Genomic DNA, 18,097 nt, shown 5'->3' with positions numbered 1-18,097 from the left:
TCTGAGCTGGTTCTGAAGGAGAATTGTGGCTGTAGGTAAGTCCTGAAGTGAGCCAAGAGGCAGGACGGGAGCCCCAGCCAGTCAGCAGGCACTCTTTTCAAAGTAGCCTAGAGAGAGTGGTTCTGTAACAGGTGTCAGGATGGACAGCAGCCAGAGGTTACTGAGCTCACAGCCGCCTCTGTTGGGCAGAGATGGCGTCTGGTACCCACAGTCCTGCCTGTGGCTAGGTGGGCCTGAAGAGGTTGCATGAATGTGTCATCTTGACACTGATTCATAACTGAATCAGTTACCCATGGCCCTTAGCTGAGGCATGTGAGATGTGCTGAGAGAGGTTCTAAGTCAGCACAAGAGTGGACGCATTGCCTTCAAGAACATGGCAGCTAGCCACACTCATAAATAAAACAGCTCCACTAGTACATAGCAGTGCCTGGTAAGAGCTGAATGACCACTATGGGCTCTAAGGGCTCAGGAGAGGGGGAAATCTTCCAGAAAATCAGGGGAGACTTCTCAGGAGTTGGCCCTGATCTTAAGGAATGGATGGAATTTAGGTACCTGGTGAAAGTGGGGGCCATCCATTGGAGGCATGGTAGAGGGGGCAAAATAAACATATTTAATATAGATTCAGGAATAAAGTAGATGAATTCGGCTATAATAGAACATTTTGGGTGATAATAGTGGGAGGCAGGTTTGGGAAAAGAGGGTTGACTCTGGGTTATAGAGACTCAGAAAATATGGTTAAGGGGATGATTGATTTTGCCCTCCAGTCAATGATGTAATTCAGGAAGTGTTTTAGGAAGCTCAGTGTCCTTGCTCCCGAGAGGCTGAATTGAAGGGAAAACCTCCAGTTGGAGGTTGAGAGGGCAAGGAGACTGCTGCAGTGGTCTGGGCATGCAGGGGCAAGAGCCTATACTCCAGTGGCACGAGCGTGAAGCGAGGGGGAGGATAGATGTGAGAGAGAACTCACAGAAATTGCAGTGAGACTTTTTTAAAAAGAATTATTTAGCCAATGCCTTATTTTAGTTAAAAAAAAAACAACTTCCTCCCTTTATTTCTCTCTCTTTTTTTTAAAATTTTTTTATTATTGGGAGACACACATGTGGAATCTTAGTCCCCAGATCAGGGATAGAACCCTTGCCCCCTGCATTGGAAGCACAGAGTCTGCAGAGTCTGAACCACTGGACCACCAGGGAAGTCCCACAGTGAGACACTTTAACTAATTGGTGTAAAGAGCAAAGAACTGAGGGCAGGGATAGGAAACACAAGTGTAGGGTTTGGGGAAGGAAGCAGGAAGAATGGGGATGTCAGTATGTCACATAAGAAAGATGGGGGAAAAGTCAGGGCAGAGGGAAGTTGATGGAGGTAGTTTCAGGTATTTCTGAAGTGTTGGCTGTGGATCATATGGGGGATATCCAGGCAACAGTTGGAAGTGGATGAGAGGCAGGGGTGTTGAAAGTCAGTCAGGGTCACCTGAAGAGAAGTGCTGGTTGAAGCCCTGGGAGCCGAGGGAGGATTGAAGGGAGAGAGAAGGTGGGGGACCAATAGCCCCCCATGGGGATCTTGTCTGACACAGAACAGAGGAGGAGGAGGATCAGAGAAAAACAGAGCAAGGAGGAAACGTGAGAGGTGGGGCAAATGTGAGAGCTGAGTGAGGGGTCCCCCCAGAAATAGACTCTGAGGGAAGGTCAGTGCATCTGATAACCAAGAGGCTTCTAAACACTTCAGAGGTCGCTGGGCAGGTAGCTGATGGGAGCTGGAGTTATGTGGTAAAGAATCAGGGGAGCCCCCAGAGGTATAGCACCTACTGACAACCTGTGAGAGGGATCGGCAGGAAGTGGGTGTTTCCAGAGGCCTCAGCAGGGTTGTGCCGAAGCTCTTCCAGGATGGAGACCCGGCTTGGGCGGGCGGGCATCGAGGGTGGGAGGCTCCAGGAGGGGATGGGCGGGAGAGGCCAGTGTGGGCACCAGGGCTGGAGGGGTGGACATGGAGGGGAGAACAGTGGTTTCTCAGGAACACTGGGGGTAAGGGCCGGAGGACAGCTGGGGTGAGCCCCCAAAGAAGGCTGCCTCCCCTCCCACCATCTCCTCCTCCTTTCCCAACCTCTTCCTTCTCTTCCTCCTGCTATTTTCTTTCTCTCCTTTCCCCAAGTGCCTCTTCTCTTCCAGAGAGCTTGTTCTTCTTGAAGTGGTCATTAGCAGAGATCGGAGCGTCTTTACGAGTTAAGCTGTGTATTGACTTATTCAACTACCATGTTATTTTTAAAAACAAATATATCACACCCTTTGCCTTTCCTTCTCCAAGATGATAGACACCCTAAACTCTGTAATTATGCTGCTTTTTATCTATATAGAGCTCTTGGTTTTCTCCCTTTTGCATAGTGGCCTGTCATTTGATAGCATGCTCTCCCACTTGGTGAAACAGGCATTAAGAGGTTTTGTGAAACTGCATTGCTCCCCATTTCCAGGGGTAAATGAATGATCTAGAAGTATGGTCTTTTTAAATGCTTTTTTATTTTTTTATGTTATGTACCTGATGAAGTGTTGGGTGACGCTCTCTAGTTGTGGCATTTGGGTGCATGACGGAGTCTGGTGGGCTTGGCAGGGGGTCCGAGGGCTGGGGATGAGCTGGTGCAAGGTGCTGTCCATGTCACTAGTGCATGTTGCGAAGTGGTGGGCCATCCACCCAGTGGGCCTGCGACTGGAGATACCCATGAAGAGTGGGCCATCTCCTGACCCTTCCAGAGAGCCTTGGGTGCAGCCCCTGGGAGACAAAAGCCCGGAGATCCTCCTCCCAGAGAAAGAGTGCCGCCGTCCACCCGCCCTGAGCCCTTCCAGCTCAGCTCAGCTCCCTGCCTCCGGGAGGGCTTTGTCTAAACTAGGACAAGAAAGGGGCTTCTCTACTTTCCCCTTGGCTTGAAATAACTGAGTCAAAGTAAGTCTTTTTTTTTTTTTTTTGACATTTACAGAGCTCAGCAATCAGCCCGACTCCAGAAATTTCTTCAGAGCCTCCTGGATAGTAAGTTATCATTGTTTACATGGCTTGATATATGAAATGTCCAAAATGGGAAGGCTTGTGTTTCATTTGTTTCAGTCTAGTGGCTTTGAAGGATGTATAGTTTGGTGATAAGTAGCAATTATAGTTTTAAAATTATTTTTTTTCCTCCTCCTTTTCCAAATTAACGTTGTGATGACTCATATTACCTCTGATGAGCATTTCTCTGTGTTGGCTTCTTTACCTTTGGCTGTAAGCTTATTTGTTTGAATTGAGAAGCTGATTCCTGGGAGTATGGAGGGGTGTGTGACTGAAGTGCATCTGGTGTAAAGGTGACTGGGATGAGGGGGGGTGAAGTCTTCAGGCTGGACCTGTCACAAGGAAAGATGGGGCCAACTTGTCTCATTCTCAGAGATCTGGGTTTATTCCCCTATACCAATTCTTGGAATTCTGCCTGGCTGGTGAATGCACACCCCACGCACTTCCTCATAAGGTAACTATCGGCCTCTCCTCCCCTCCCCCAAGCCAACCTGTGTCCTCTCCAAGATTTCTTGTCTCCATACTTTGCTATGCAGCTGTCATCCCAGCTGGAAATGTTTCATTGTTGCCCCAGGCCCTTACAAATGTGTTAGTACCTCTTATTGGCACTTCCTTCTGTGCCTGACTGATGCTTTTGTACTTTTGTGACTACAATAAACTCTGAACCCCCCAAGGCAAGGGCTGCATACCTGCAGTGCCTGGTGCACCCAGTAGATTCGGGCGCTGTTCTGGTAGAAGCGGCTTCTCGTCACCATGAGATTACAGTCTGTATCTCACTCCGAAATATGACGGGGAGGGAAGGCACGCTGTTACTCGCTCTTCCATTTGGGTTGGATAACTCCACACAGAGCAAAGCTCAGCTGTGTGGGCCGAAGCCTGACTTTGGTGTGAATGCTGAGTTTATGGACTTGGGGGTCAAATATTACAGTCACTTGGGCATATCCACTCTATCATATCTGGCCAGGGAAGACATTTTGCAAGAGTAGTTTCATTTCAAAGTCAACCAGCTGGGATTAGCGTATGTGGGTGAAGTGAGTGAATTTCTAATGGATCTAAGGTTTTATGCTGGATATTCTGATAGAAGCATAACATATAGTCCCCTAATAGTTTCAGGGGCAAAACATGCCCCCCCCCGCCAAAAAAAAGTAAATAACATGGCAACTGAGTAAAATAGATTGTAGAAGTTAAAAGTATTCAGAATGTAGCTCCCACAGGCTGTCAGTGTTAAGAACACAGATCTTGAATGAACAGGTCTTGAATGAAAGATCTGAATGATTGTTTGCACACTTAACTGTGTGCCAAGTCTTGTGCTTAGCAAAAGTGTATTATACTTTACCTCATTTAGTCCTCAGCATTCTAGGATCAGTTGTCATTTTTAATCCTCATTTTATTGGTGAGGAAAAGGCGCATGAAGGTTGTGTGTGCCTGACTTCCATAACTGTGCGTGGCAGAGCTACCACCAGAGTAGGAGCAATGATATTCTAGGCCAGGGAACTGCTGAGGTCTACTGGTGCCATCTATAAACTCTCATCTGCACCAATAGTGATTCAAAATTGGGTGTTAAATTAACCAAAGAAAGGCATGCTAGAGTTTACTGTTTTGAGTGACTAAAAAAAAGAAAGAAAAAACAAGGATCCATTTGTGTCATAGTATGTTAGCAGGATTGAGGGCATACAGAATGCCCTTTTTGGTTGTGCCCTTTGGCATGCGGGATCTTAGTTTCCCAACCAGGGATCACACCCACATTCCCTGCAGTGGAAGCACAGAGTCTTAACCACTGGACCACCAGGGAAGTTTCCATGCAGGCTTTTTAAATATATATAATTTTCTTTCCTTATTTATTGGCTGTGCTGGGTCTTTGTTACTACACAGACTTTTCTCTAGTTGCAGCAAGCAGGGGCTACTCTCTAGTTGTGGTTTGCAGGCTTCTCATTGCGGTACCTTCTCTTGTTGCAGAGCTCAGGCTCTAGGCACACCAGCTCAGTAGTCGTAGTTCTGAGGCTGTAGAGCATGGGCTCGATAGTTGTGGCACACCTCAGCATGTGGGATCCTCCTGGACCAGGGATCGAACCTGTGTCTCCTGCATTGGTAGGTGGATTCTTCACCACTGAGCTACCAGGGAATCCCCTCCATGCAGGCTTTTTAAAAGAGCAAGTTGCTCTCAGACACTCTGAGGACTTGTGTACATAAAGCTATTTGATGTGTTCATTTACCAAGTAGTCTCTTCTTGTGCTTCCCTTGTGTCTCAGTGTTCAAGTGCTTCCCTTGTGGCTCAGCTGGTAAAGAATCTGCCTGCAATACGGGAGACCTGGGTTCGATCCCTGGGTTGGGAAGATCCCCTGGAGAGGGCAAAGGCTTACCCACCCCAGTATTCTGGCCTAGAGAATGCCATGGACTTCATAGTCCATGGGGTTGCAAAGAGTTGGACACGACTGAGCAACTTTCACTTTTCTGTTTGTGTCATGGAGATAGGTCTCTGGAGATCTCTGTTTTTCAGTCATAGCCCAGTTCTCATCTTGACAGATGAGCTTTTCCCTCCTGCTGTCCTTCCTTGTGGGGACTTTTCAGTAATTTAGGCTTGATTCTCTCCCAATTTGTTCAAATGACTAAAGTTTTTCGGTGTTTGCAGTTGGGGACAAATCAGCCTGAGTGCAGTGCCTGACATGTAGGAAAATGTACAGTAAGTGTTTGCTGAATAAATGAATGCACCTATAGATCTCAGTTAATTAGAATCCAGCTTGCTTAGCGCTGAGGCAGGCAGCTTGTGAACGCGAATCACATGTGAAAGAAATATTGTCAAGACTTGACTTAACCTAAGCACCAGAGAAAGACAAGGCACCAAATGGCCCAGGATCAAAAATTCTGTGGTCAGTCTGTAAGAAGTGATAGTGTTGTCTTAAATCCACTTTCACATCTTGAGCAGACTGCAGTTTAGAATTTTATTAGCGTGATTCCTTATCACAATGTGAGAAGTTTAGAATTTTATTAGCATGATTCCTTATCACAGTGTGAGAAGAACCTGGGAAGAGAGAAGGAAATTCACCCATGGCCCCAATATCCTAATACATCTGTCAGTCTTTCATTTCAAAAAGCATCTTTCATGCTTGTGATCATAGTGTATATCCCATTTTGAATTTTATTTCCCTGGAGTTATCAGATCTGTGTGTCAACAGTGTAGACTACTCATTATTTTCAACATGACTTAGCATTTTGGCACGAAAATATTTTTTTTGCCTAGCTGAAGAGCTTTACTTTATTTGGCCAGCAGATGGCACTCAAGAACAAGCTGCTCTTTCCTCAATGGTGATGATCTACTAGAGAAATCACTTTTTCCCCTTAATCTAATTTTAGATCAAAACACAAATCATTAGGGTAGATCTACATGAGTGATTAGAGACTCCCCTGGGCCTTAAAAATGTAATAAATCTTTGTGCATGTTGGCATTTAACTCCATTGAATCATTTATTCCACCAATGTGTATTTATTGAACAATAGTGCTAGACACCAGGCATGCAAAGATTCATAAGATAAACTGCCTGGCCTCAAGGAAAAGTATCATTGGAGAATTACATGATCGTACATGACAATCAGAATGCAGTGTGGTAAATTCAGAGATGGAACCCAGGAAGTGTTTGAGGGGAAAATCAAAGAAAGGTTTTATCATGCAACAGCAAATAAAAAGTGAATGACAGGGACTTCTCTGGTGGTTCAGTGGCTAAAACTTTATGCTCCCAATGCAGGAGACCTGGCATCGATCCCTGGCCATGGAACTAGATCCCATGTGCACAACTAAGAGTTCACCTGTGGCAACTAAGATCCCACATGCTGCAACTAAGGCCCAGCACAGCCATATAGATAAAAGTTTAAAAAATATTGTAAAAAAGTGAATGACAGTAGCATTATATTATAAATACAAAAAAATTTTTTTCATGCAGTACTCTAAGATTGTCTGAAAGTGAAAGTCGCATCTGACTCTTTGCAATACCATGGACTGTATAGTCCATGGAATTCTCCAGGCCAGGATACTGGAGTGGGTGGTCTTTCCGTTCTCCAGGGGATCTTCCCAACCCAGGGATCAAGCCCAGGTCTCCTGCATTGCAAACAGATTTTTTACTAGCTGAGCTAAAAGGGAAGCCCCTAAGATTGTCTAGATTCCCCAAAGTCTAGAAACAGTTATTATTTTTTTTTTCTTTTTTCCCCTGAAAACACTAAATGGTTTTGAACAGTGACTCCATGAGGCAGGAATTTTTTGTTTTGTCCTCTGTTGACTTTCCATCTAGGAGAATGATTGACTTTTAGTAGGTGCTCAGTAAATATTTGTAGAGTGAGTAAAATGAGCAGTGGAATGACAAATTGAGATCTTCTCTAGAAATGTCATTGGCGGTGATTTGCAGAGATGACTGGAGGAAGGGAGGACTGGAGACGTGGGCCGTGGCAGCATACTTCCTGCAGAGGTGTAGTGGAACAGTCGTGGGCAGTCCGGGGGGAGAGAGCAGGATTCATGTGACTGTGTCGAGGACAGGGAATAAGCAGGGCTTGGGACTGGTTAGATCTGGGGAAGGGAAAAGAGGGTGATTCTACTGGCTTTCTGGCTTGGGGGAAGGCAGACGGAGGGCAGAGCTAGGTTTGGTTTGGGACAGGCTGGGTTCAAGATGTCTGAGGGTCATGCGGTAGAGGATGTCTAGAAGGTAGCTGAATGTCTGTGTTTGGAGCTCAAAAGAAAGGTCTGTATAGATAATGGATCTGAAGGTGGATTTTGTGGACAGTCTCATCACACCTACTAGTTTTGCAGATGAAAGAAACTGAGGCTGAGAGAAACAGATTGTTTCCAAGTTTTTAAAGATAGCAGTCTTGCCTCAGCTGATCACTTTCCTCATGGGAGCCGGGCTAGACTCACAGCCTGCCGGGACCCAGCCTGCCTCCTCCAGAGTGCGCCTGGTGGCACGTTTGGAAACACTTGGCCCTGAGATGATTGCTCTGTTCTCTCACTTTACCCTTCCAGTGAGTGTTTTTATTGAATCCCTCTTGAACCTCAGCAGTCAGTTCTGCATCTTAGCCAGGGGGTGAGTTCCCCACGCTGTCTCTTCCTGGCTTGTTATTTCCAAACTAAAAATGACTCAACTCAGACTACTGAGGGCTAAGCTTCCATGAAAGATCTTAGTTCCCTGACCAAGGATCAAACCCCAGGCTTCAGCAGTGAAGTTGCCAAGTCTTAACCACTGGAAACCAGAAGATTCCTCTGAGCTTCTGGATTTGACTTGTTTTGTTGAGTAATCTGTGGCTGCTAGTCCTGACTGGCCCTTTCTCGATCAGTCTGACTGGTTTCCCCATCCTCTCTGATCTGTTGGAACACTGCAAGACCCAACAACTCTCTGACTATCCGCAAATAACCTTCACCCCTGTGGTCCTCGGTTTTCCCTTGGAGAAAGTGGGACAAATGATATGCCTTTCCAACATTAGGAGATCTAATAGAGATGATATATTTTAAAACATTGTTCAAGAGCTTTAAAATATTGTTTTTAAACAAGGAGCCCCTCAGTAGCAAAGTGTGCACATCTGGAAAAAGCATGTTGGCTTTGGTATCAGAAAGAAAACAATTGGCTAGAGCAGATCCATTCTGAGAGGTTTCCTGAGTACTGATTTGTTGTTCTGGTGGAAGCAGGAAAAAATGGTGATAACGGCTGGATGACGGCCAAAGGTGGGGTGGCTGTGGGTAGGGGGTGGGTTCTGATAACTGGTGAGGTAGAGGGGGTGTGAGGTCAGGCAGCTGGTTATGGCTGAGAATAAATAAAATATTGGATTGAATCAATGTTATCAAGCTGTTTATATCTTTATGCTGAAAAATCCATATTGATACTGGTAAATGGAATTCGGTAGGACAGAAAAGCAGCCTAGTGAGAGCTTGAGTGCTTTTGTGGGAAAAAGGGGGTCACCCCTGATCTGAGTGTGTGCAAACATGTGGGCGTATGCCCACATGTCAGTGTGTCTGTGGGTGAAGGCATAGAAAACTGGAATTAGGGGGAGGGGAGGGTTCAGTGAGTAAATGCTCTTAATTTTTTCTGTGCCCCACCTCATTCCATAAAGGATTTGTGGTAACTTGCAAAAACACCTAGACACTGAACAAGATTAATATAAATGAGCGATATAAACAAGTGATAGTTGATACTCCATAACGCATGTCCTAAGGTGCTGATACAAATTTTAAGAGCAATGGATGGAATAAGATGGAATAAGGAATGCCAGCTTCCGGTTGTACTTGGTGGCTGATTTTCCTGGAGACCCAAGACAGCTGGGGAACTACCTTTTGTTGTTCAATTTAATGCTCCATTGGTCAAAGCACTTGTGAGTAACAAAGTAGAAAAGTTATGCAGGTGCTGGACTTGAAATGGCCAACTCTGGCTGGCGACATGTCAGAAGCTCCACTCATGTCCTTGACTGTCTCATCTTGTGTGCAGCCATTGGGCCCCAGAACCCCCTCCTGTCTGACCCTGCTCTGTGCCCAGGCAATGTTTCTCGGTTATTCTTTTAAAGCACAAATGCAGTCATCTCAGAGCACCTTGCTGTTGGGACACAATTCCTGAATATTTTGGGGCTCCCGAGGGCCTGCTTTGTCTGTCGAGCTCTGTGGCTAAATAGATATGCCCTTTAGGAAGGACTGTGCTTGGTGAGGATTCCAGGAGGTATGTTTCCTTATCCTCAGCTGGTAATGTGCTTTTTAGAAAACTGTTAAAAATACTAACTGCTGTGTTTTTTTTCTTTTTTTCTTCTCTTTTAAAAATTTCATTGTTCTCAGTGTATATTCTTCCAACTTCCATGCGGTGAAGAGGGAATCTGATGGGGCTCCTGGGGATCTCACCAGCTTGGAGAATGAGAGGCAGATTTATAAAAGTGTCCTGGAAGGAGGAGACATCCCCCTCCAGGGCCTGAGCGGGCTCAAGCGGCCATCCAGCTCAGCCTCCACTAAAGGTAACGGGGCATAGCCTGCAAGACTCTGGCCCATCTACAGTGTTATGGGGTGACTCTTGGCCATCTGTACCCATTCCTAGGGTGATGGCAGCGAGAGTAAACCTCCAGCTACTGGGATCAGTTTTGACTTGTTCAGATCCATTTCCAGGCCACTGAGCCCTCCCGGCCCCCTCCCTGAGTTTCTTACCGGCCATTTTTCTTTCTGGTATTAATAGTTCCCTTCCTTTGAATCCCCACCTTGCTCTCCCTGAAGCATCTCTCTCTCTCTCTCTCTCTTTTTTTTTGTTCCGGTTCCCTTTTCTTAGAAATTAGCTGAGCTTTTCCTAATTCTAACAGGGTGGCCATTTTTTGTTGCATCTTTGCACCTGCTTTGCAGCACCGATTATTTTGCTTCCGGACATCGACTGGAAATTAAAACAAAAGAAACCAAAAAATCACACAAAACCCTCTGACAAATAAGCATGTTCCCTCTCCCCCTTTCCTTCTTCTTTTTTTTTGTAGCAGCTTTCAGCTTTAACCTAATGGGTCTGTTTATTTTATTCTGCATGCTTCCAGTGGATCATAAAGGTGGGAATGCTCACATGATTTCTTCATCTTCAGCTCATAGCCGAGCAGCTCACAGTAGCAGTGCGTTAGGCCCAGGGTGTAAGCACAAGAAGCCCCTGTCCGCCGCGAAAGCCTGCATTTCGGAAATCCTCCCCTCCAAATTCAAACCCAGGCTCTCTGCTCCCAGCGCTCTCTTGCAGGATCGGAAGAGCATCCTTCTGCCGTCAGAAAAGGCTCAGAGCTGCGAGAATCTTTGTGTCTCGGGTTCTCTGAACGACTCCAGAAGAGGCCTCCCCCTGCCAGTGGGGGGCAGCGTGGAGAACCTGCTCATGCGCTCGCGGCGGGACTACGACGGCCGCTCAAGCAGCACGCTGAGCCTGCAGGAGTTCGGCGCAGCCGCCAGGAGGCCCTGTCCGCTCTCGAGGAAGGCCGGCCCGCAGTTTACCATGCTCTACCGCGACATGCACCATATCAATCGGGCCGGACTCTTCCTGGGGTCCGGCCCCTCCTCCAGCGTGCGGGATCTGGCCTCCCACTTCGAGAGGAGCGGCCTGGCGTTGGCCCGGGGCGAGCTGGGCCCCAGCCAGGAGGGCTCGGAGCACATCCCCAAGCACACTGTCTCCTCCCGCATCACGGCTTTCGAGCAGCTGATTCAGCGCTCCCGGTCCATGCCGTCCCTGGATCTGTCCGGCAGGCTAAGCAAGTCCCCTACACCCGTGCTGGCCCGGAGCGGCCTCGTGTCCGCCCGCTCGGCCGAGTCCCTCCTGGAGTCAACCAAGCTCCGGCCCCGGGAGGTAGACGGGCTGAGCTCCGGGAGCATCATCTATGCCTCCCCGACGTGTAGCCGGATGGCGGACTCCGCCTTGGGCTTCCGGGGCCTTGTGCCTTCCGAGCCCCTCTCCGCCTGCTCGGACGAGCTGGACCGCTGCTCCAATGTGTCCAGCGACAGCCGAGAGGGCAGCAGCGGCAGCGTTCACGGGGACTTCCCCAAACACCGCCTCAACAAGTGCAAGGGCACCTGCCCGGCCTCCTACACCCGCTTCACCACCATCCGCAGGCACGAGCAGCAGCAGGCCTCCCGGCGGCCCGACTGGCGCCCAGATCCCCGGGGGGACAAGGGCACGCTCCTCAGGAACATCTACCTAATGAGCCCCCTCCCCTTTCGGTTGAAAAAGCCCCTCCAGCACCCCCTCAGACAGCCTGGCCCCGGGGACTTCTCGGGCCAGAAGCCAGAGCCCCCCAGTCAGCCCCATCGGGACGAAGCCCCCTCTGGGGGGAGGCCCTCGGTGCCCAAACGCCTGTCTTCCCGGCTCACCATGGCCCGGCTGAGCCAGATCTCAGAGCCCCCTCAGGAGAGACCCGCGACCCCGGAGGTCTGCCCGCGGGCGTTTAGTAACGGGAACTCTGTGCCGTACTCAGACCAGGGCCTGGACAGAAACAACAACCCCCACGGGGAGCTGGGGGCACCCCTCGGAGGTGGCCTTCTGTGTGTTTGACCAGTCTCACCTCACCTGTCCCTCCATCCTGCTTGCTGTGTTCCCCCCTCCCCTGTGCCCTCCCTGCTCATTTTCTGGTCCGTCCTTTGTTTTCTGTTTGTTTTGCTTGGCAATTAATCATGGCTCGTAGTGGCTGCTCTTCTTTAAAAACAGATTCCCCCATGTCATTTAGACTAACCACCAAACTCTGTTTCGAAAGAAAAATTGGCCGTTTAGCACATCTGAGAAATTTGTTGATTTGAACTCCTGAACCCCTTGCAGTTCACACCAATCCTGACTCAACGCCGAGGTTTTTTGAGAGGCAGCCTCTCTCGGTGGCCCTGTGTGTGTGTGTGTGTGAGTGTACAGTGTGTGTCCTGTAAGACCCTGCACGCCTATTAATAAGGACACCTTTCTAAGACGGTTCTCTCTTTGCTCATTTTTTGCCTCTCGTTAGTTTTCTGTGTATGAAACTAATTCACAAGTAAATCCAAAAAGCAGGAGGGAGGGAGTTTGGTTTTTTTCCTTCAGAATTTGATACTGACCACCAAACGACAATGGTAAAAACATGATATTTATCATGGATGAAAGGTGAAATCTTTTCCCAATCTGGTTTCCCACTAAATCTTTGCCTGTTTTAATTCTGCTTTATTGTTTTGAAAGATTCAGAGTCACCAAGGCATTTTATACCAGCTGATTACTTGGAATCCACAGAAGAATTTATTCGACGGCGTCATGATGATAAAGAGGTAATCGCCACTTTTGAACTCTCTAAGCTCTTGTGCAGACAAAAATATGCAGGAAGTAGACATTTAGGGAGGTGACATGGCCTAGCAGTTAGAATCAAACAGGGATTTTCACAGGTGAGTTTTTATATGATCTAGGCTCTATCATTCCTTTTTTAGTCCACTTCGCCCAAAAGTAGGACTGATTTTTTTCAAGGCACTAACTTCCAAAGGCCAAGTCCAGCCAGTCCTACTGCCCAGGAGGTTCAGAAAGAGGTTGCCCACCACTGCATTCAGTGCCTCGAAAGGGGAGCACCCTCACCCCACTTTATTATTCTCCAAGAAAATTCACCCTCTATTGACACAAAGCACAGTTCATATTGTGAGAAGGATGCAATAGGAGAAAGAGGAAACGTAAAATAAATAATGACCATGATAAATACATTTTATAAAAACATTTTGAAGACGTTGCCTTTAACTCAGAGCTACCCCGGTAAATGGTGACAGTGCCCCACCCCAAGAACTTCAGCATTAGCCTTTGTCTTGCAGCTGCTGAAACATACACAGCACAGCAGTGATCTGACTGGTGGGGCCAGGAAAGGGGCACATTCTCTTGGGATTTAGGAAGAGGTGGTTCTGTATATCAGCTAAATGGGCAGAATCACAAGCTGCTGTTGTGACGAAGTGTTATTACAAGATGTCCTTTCTAGATTTCACATTCCCAGAGGAACGGGTCCTATTGATTAAACAAGCTCTGAGGACCATTTTCATGCAGTGAAAAGACGGAAGAGTTGTTTCGAGGCTAGTGGCAACAGGGGAAGGTGGTCATGTGTACACAACTCTGTCCTCTTCCCTGTAAAGTCCAAAGCCCTCTTCCTATGTTCTGTTTCATTGAGGTGGTTTCAGAGTCTAGGGGGATTTTTATTAAGGATTTAGGGTCGGGCTGACATTGAAGAGAGCTGGAGGGTAACAGTCATGCTGTCAGCTGGAGAGACAAAGGACAAAAAAGACCACAGTTCTGCCCTTCTCCGGGCACCATACAGACAGTACTCAGTAAGACATTTGCACCTGTCTGTGAAAAGATACTCAAGGAAGCATTTGATGGACAGAATTATTTGTGATAACAATGTGAAAAGCTCACAATGCATGTCACAATGCATGACAAACAGTGACTTCTGTTTGTCACTGTCACTGAGATATGAGATTCCACCTATTGAAACCTGGCCTGCTATGATGAAGGGAGGTGACATTCCATTTCAGGAGTATAAACCCTAACATCCAACATGGGAGGTTTTGTGATAGAATTCTCACCTACCATGTGGGAGGCAGGTTTTACTTTGCTGATATAGTGATTCAAAGGATGAGCAGCTCGTTTCCTGAATATACTGGCTCACACATCCTGGTGTCCTTATCCCTGGTTTTTGGCTTATATGTTTAAACTATGGAAATGATGGATTTACTGAGGTCAGATTCAAGCTGGGAGGGGAGCTCTGCTCCATTTGCACTCACTCATGTTATTATTAGGCCACGCCATACGGCATGTGGAATCTTAGTTCCCCATCCAGGAATGGCTTGTGCCCCCTGCATTGGGAGCATGGAGTCTTAACCACTAGACTGTCAGGGAAGTCCCACAAGGGGCTTATTATTAACATTGATGATAATGCAGTTCAGAAAACAAGAACCTGTCAGTCCTGGAAGGGACATTGGTGGTCATCTAGCTAATTCTCTTGTTTTATCCAGGAAAGGACTGCCATAGGGTACTGGCTAGCCCCATACCACATAGAAAGTTACCTTGTAACAGAGGCAGGGCTGGAAACCAGGGCCTTATGGTGTTCCACAAAGCACTTTCTCATGTCTTTTCTCACTGAATCTTTACCACAACTTAACCTGAGCGCTGGAAATCCCATAGCTATTTGACGAGTTACTGCTTTATCATTGGTAGACCCTGGAGAAGAATAGAAAGATGGGTCCACCCTCCTTTGGAGCTAGGTGTCACTTAAGGCATTTCACTACCTGCTAGGAGAAGGCTAATGCTTTACTGAGAATGCTCAAAATGATCAGTTCTAATTAATGCTTTCTTGCAAGCAATATTAATTCTGGGAATGTATGATTGGTTTAGAGTAAGAAAATATTAAAATTCTCTTCTGTAGGGTCCTTTCAGTAGGCAGTGAGGACATTTAGTTAAATGTAATATTGTTTAATTATTTTAAAAGGCCTTTAAAAACAGAAATGAATGACTGTTTCCTTAATTTAGGAGAGAATATTTCTTCTAAACTCAAGTACCTTATTCTTAGTTTATCTCCTATATGTATAGTCTATAGCAGTCCCTTAAACTCAGCTTCATTTCTCTAAAGAAGAAGTAGTTGAGTAGAAAGTACATTAGGATAATAAATGATGCTTTCTGTCCATCACAAATAGGTTTTGGTGCACATGCTGAAACCTCCTAAAATTGTACTCAGAGGAAGGCTTGGCTGGTCTAGGAGGAAGGGTGCCATATTTTCTGAATTGGGTATTTCTACTCTCTTGAGCATATTCAAATAGCAGCAATAGGAAGCACAAAATTACCTGCTTGCCATAGAACCCCTTAGTAAAAGCCCACAGCAGTTTAACAGGACAGATGTGGGCAGGAGGAAGAGCCCACCCTGGTTCCACTGTGGGAATATGCTATGGGAGCTCATCACTGGCTAAGTGAGTGAGGATAGCACTTCTGGCCTCCTGCCATGCTCCATGCTCATGAATGCTCCAGAAGGAGCCCTGGATGATGTGGCCTCCTCTGCCTTGTATCTGGAGGCAGGAGGCTGTCAGCTGAGCCAGGGATAGTCTGCAGACAGTGTAACCACATGGGACCAGCCTTCAGTGTTGCCTAGATTTCTTTTGCAGTGCTGTCTCCTCCCTACACAGAGCACACGGGGGTGGTTGCAACGGGAACATAAAGCCCCTCCAACATCTGTTTCCTCTCTATTGACTCAGCACCTTTTTCCTTAGTTGTTTTTGTTGGCAGTTTTCCAATGCCCTGGACCAGATGATTCACTGCCCATTTTATGCAATTTCATGGCAGAAACTTTTAGCGGACCAGAGACGACTTAAACGCGAGCAAGAAGAAGCCGATATCGCAGCTCGGCGCCACACGGGCGTCATTCCAACGCACCATCAATTTATCACTAATGAGCGCTTTGGGGACCTCCTCAATATAGACGATACGGCAAAAAGGAAATCTGGGTCAGAGGTCTGTTTTGGTCACCTCGATCTGCTGCTTGACCCAAAGCAATATTTGCCTCCCCTCAGCATTGCCCTCTGTAGGCCAATTTAGTTCTCCAAGAGGCGTCTGTCATCCTGGCTTCCCTTAGGCTTGCTTTGGCTCTTCTCTGGCTGGTCGGAGGACATGATTCCCATTATGTCCTGTGCTCTGTATGTCCAAGCATGCCTGGCTGCGGGACTGGGATCCACCAGTGCACACTCGGAATGCATGCCTTAGAGCATCGGCTGCCATCATGAGTCTCGTCTTCTCCATCCGCATTTTACCATGATACTGTGTTGCCTGTGCGTTCCGCTTAGACACCTGTACCTTAGCTCATATGCATTAGTGGCCATGGTGTGGACAATTACAAGCTGCTTCTTTGAAGAGATGGTTTAGTGAAACTTGTATGATATGCAGTACTGCTGCTTGGTATCCTACAGTGATATAATTGAAGTGTTCAAGAGAACTGAAACCTCACTGAGGAATTTTGAAAGCCAGAGAGTTTTGCAGTTAGGGCAAGCCGTGGAGGGTAAGAGCTCTCTGAGAGCCATTTCCTCCATTCCCTTAATTTGGACATTTCTCAGCTGAGATTACGAAACTTAATATTATACAGGGAACAAAGAGGCACAAGCCTTTAAAGTGATTTTATCTGGGCCTTGGCCTCCTGCGCGAAGGTCAGCATGTTGAAATTCTCATGCTGGCCAAATGCTGCATTTTGTGTCAGAGTTTGTTTTGCCACGTGACCCTTAAGTAGCCCTGCCTAAGATTAGCTCCTTTTGGGGAAGTGTGTGTGTCTGGGACTTGGGGGGTGGGGGTGGGGGAATGGGTGAGTGACACCAAAGTATATACAGTTTTATAATTGTTCAGTGTAACAGCTGATTAATATTCATGTTGCTGTCTTTCGAGCAACAGAGGCACCACTGGTTATTCTTCAAATGGTTTGGGTTTTGTTTTCATTTTTTTTTTTTTTTTTTTTAAGAAATAGAAGGTGACTGTGACAGAGAAGAGGGGAACCAGGTGAAAAGGAAAGCTGGGGAAGGGAAAGTGGCTTTAAGGTGATAGAGAAAAATAATTTTAAAAAAGGCAGATGTTATCAAGAGTAACTCAGATGCAAGGAAAAGACAGCTCCCAGCCCTCAGCATTCCAGCTCCTCCGTACCACTCTGTTCTGAAGGTTCTGGTGACGGGTTATCCTTGTTCCCGGACCTATCTGGCTGTGAGTGATGGAGGAGATGGGGACATGCAGAGGCAACCTAGGGCTGCCTAATCCCTGTAGATAATACATGTAAATGAAATGCAACCAGGGCACAGTAACCATAGTCAGAGGCAGGTGAACTCTGTCTAACCCACGCTGCATCCCTTCTAGAGCAGAGGTTCTCAAACTTGAGAGCATCAGAATCCCCTCAAGGCTTGTTAAAATACAGGTTGCTGGTCCCCATCCACCAAGTTTCTGATTCTGGGTGTGACCTGAGAATTTGCATTTTTGAGCAGTTCAGGGACTGCATGTTGAGAATCCCAGCCCTAGATGCTGACTGACAGACGTCAGAAGACAAAGACCAGTGAGTCCTGGTGTCCAGACCATGTAGATATACTTCCGTCCCATTACCAATGTGTCCCGGTATACTAGGCTGTGTAGATGTACCTCTGTCCCATTCAGTAGGGTTTGGGTGACCACTAATCCTGTCCAGGACCCTATGAGGGGACAGAAACAAGACTCAGACTGTGCTCTTGGGAAGCGGGCAGTCTAGTGGAAGAGGCACCCTTGGAACAGTTACCTCTGTCGTAGTAAGTAACACGATGCCTTGGGAACCAGAGGAGGAAAAGGTAGATTCAGCCTCAGGGGGATGGAGGGAGATAAAGAGGGAAATGATGCTTTGTATAGGCAATGATGGCTTATGTCTTATGTTTGATGGAATCAGTGTTTCTCAGTCTTAGATAACGTATGGGTTCCCTTTAAAGACAAATTTTCACCAACCCAATTGGGTTGACCTAAGCCAATTTACAGATTAAATAGTAAACTATACACCTATACAGTTTTTATTTGATAATTATTAATTTAATTGAGACCTGGTTAATATTCATGTCTCAATCTTTTGAATGACAGAAGGCACCACTGACTGT

The 18,097-nt window shown here is 46.9% G+C and overlaps 1 protein-coding gene across 5 annotated transcripts in view; it reads left to right on the top strand.

The window, feature by feature from the left end:
* Positions 1-18,097, top strand: part of SORBS1 (sorbin and SH3 domain containing 1) — a 232,300-nt gene that overhangs the window by 185,970 nt on the left and 28,233 nt on the right. For 3 of the 5 annotated variants that reach the window (XM_061162241.1, XM_061162244.1, XM_061162240.1), the window contains 4 exons: positions 2,963-3,012; positions 9,821-9,993; positions 12,678-12,763; positions 15,798-15,965. In XM_061162241.1, the coding sequence (XP_061018224.1) occupies positions 2,963-3,012; positions 9,821-9,993; positions 12,678-12,763; positions 15,798-15,965 (477 nt within the window). Of the gene's footprint in view, positions 1-2,962; positions 3,013-9,820; positions 9,994-10,548; positions 12,016-12,677; positions 12,764-15,797; positions 15,966-18,097 lie in introns of all 5 variants that reach the window. The other 2 variants (XM_061162243.1, XM_061162242.1) reach the window with 2 other exon arrangements.

The sequence above is a fragment of the Dama dama genome, chromosome 15, assembly GCF_033118175.1.
Source record: "Dama dama isolate Ldn47 chromosome 15, ASM3311817v1, whole genome shotgun sequence".
Taxonomy (NCBI): Eukaryota; Metazoa; Chordata; class Mammalia; order Artiodactyla; family Cervidae; genus Dama; species Dama dama.
This window is presented reverse-complemented; position numbering and strand designations above follow the sequence as displayed.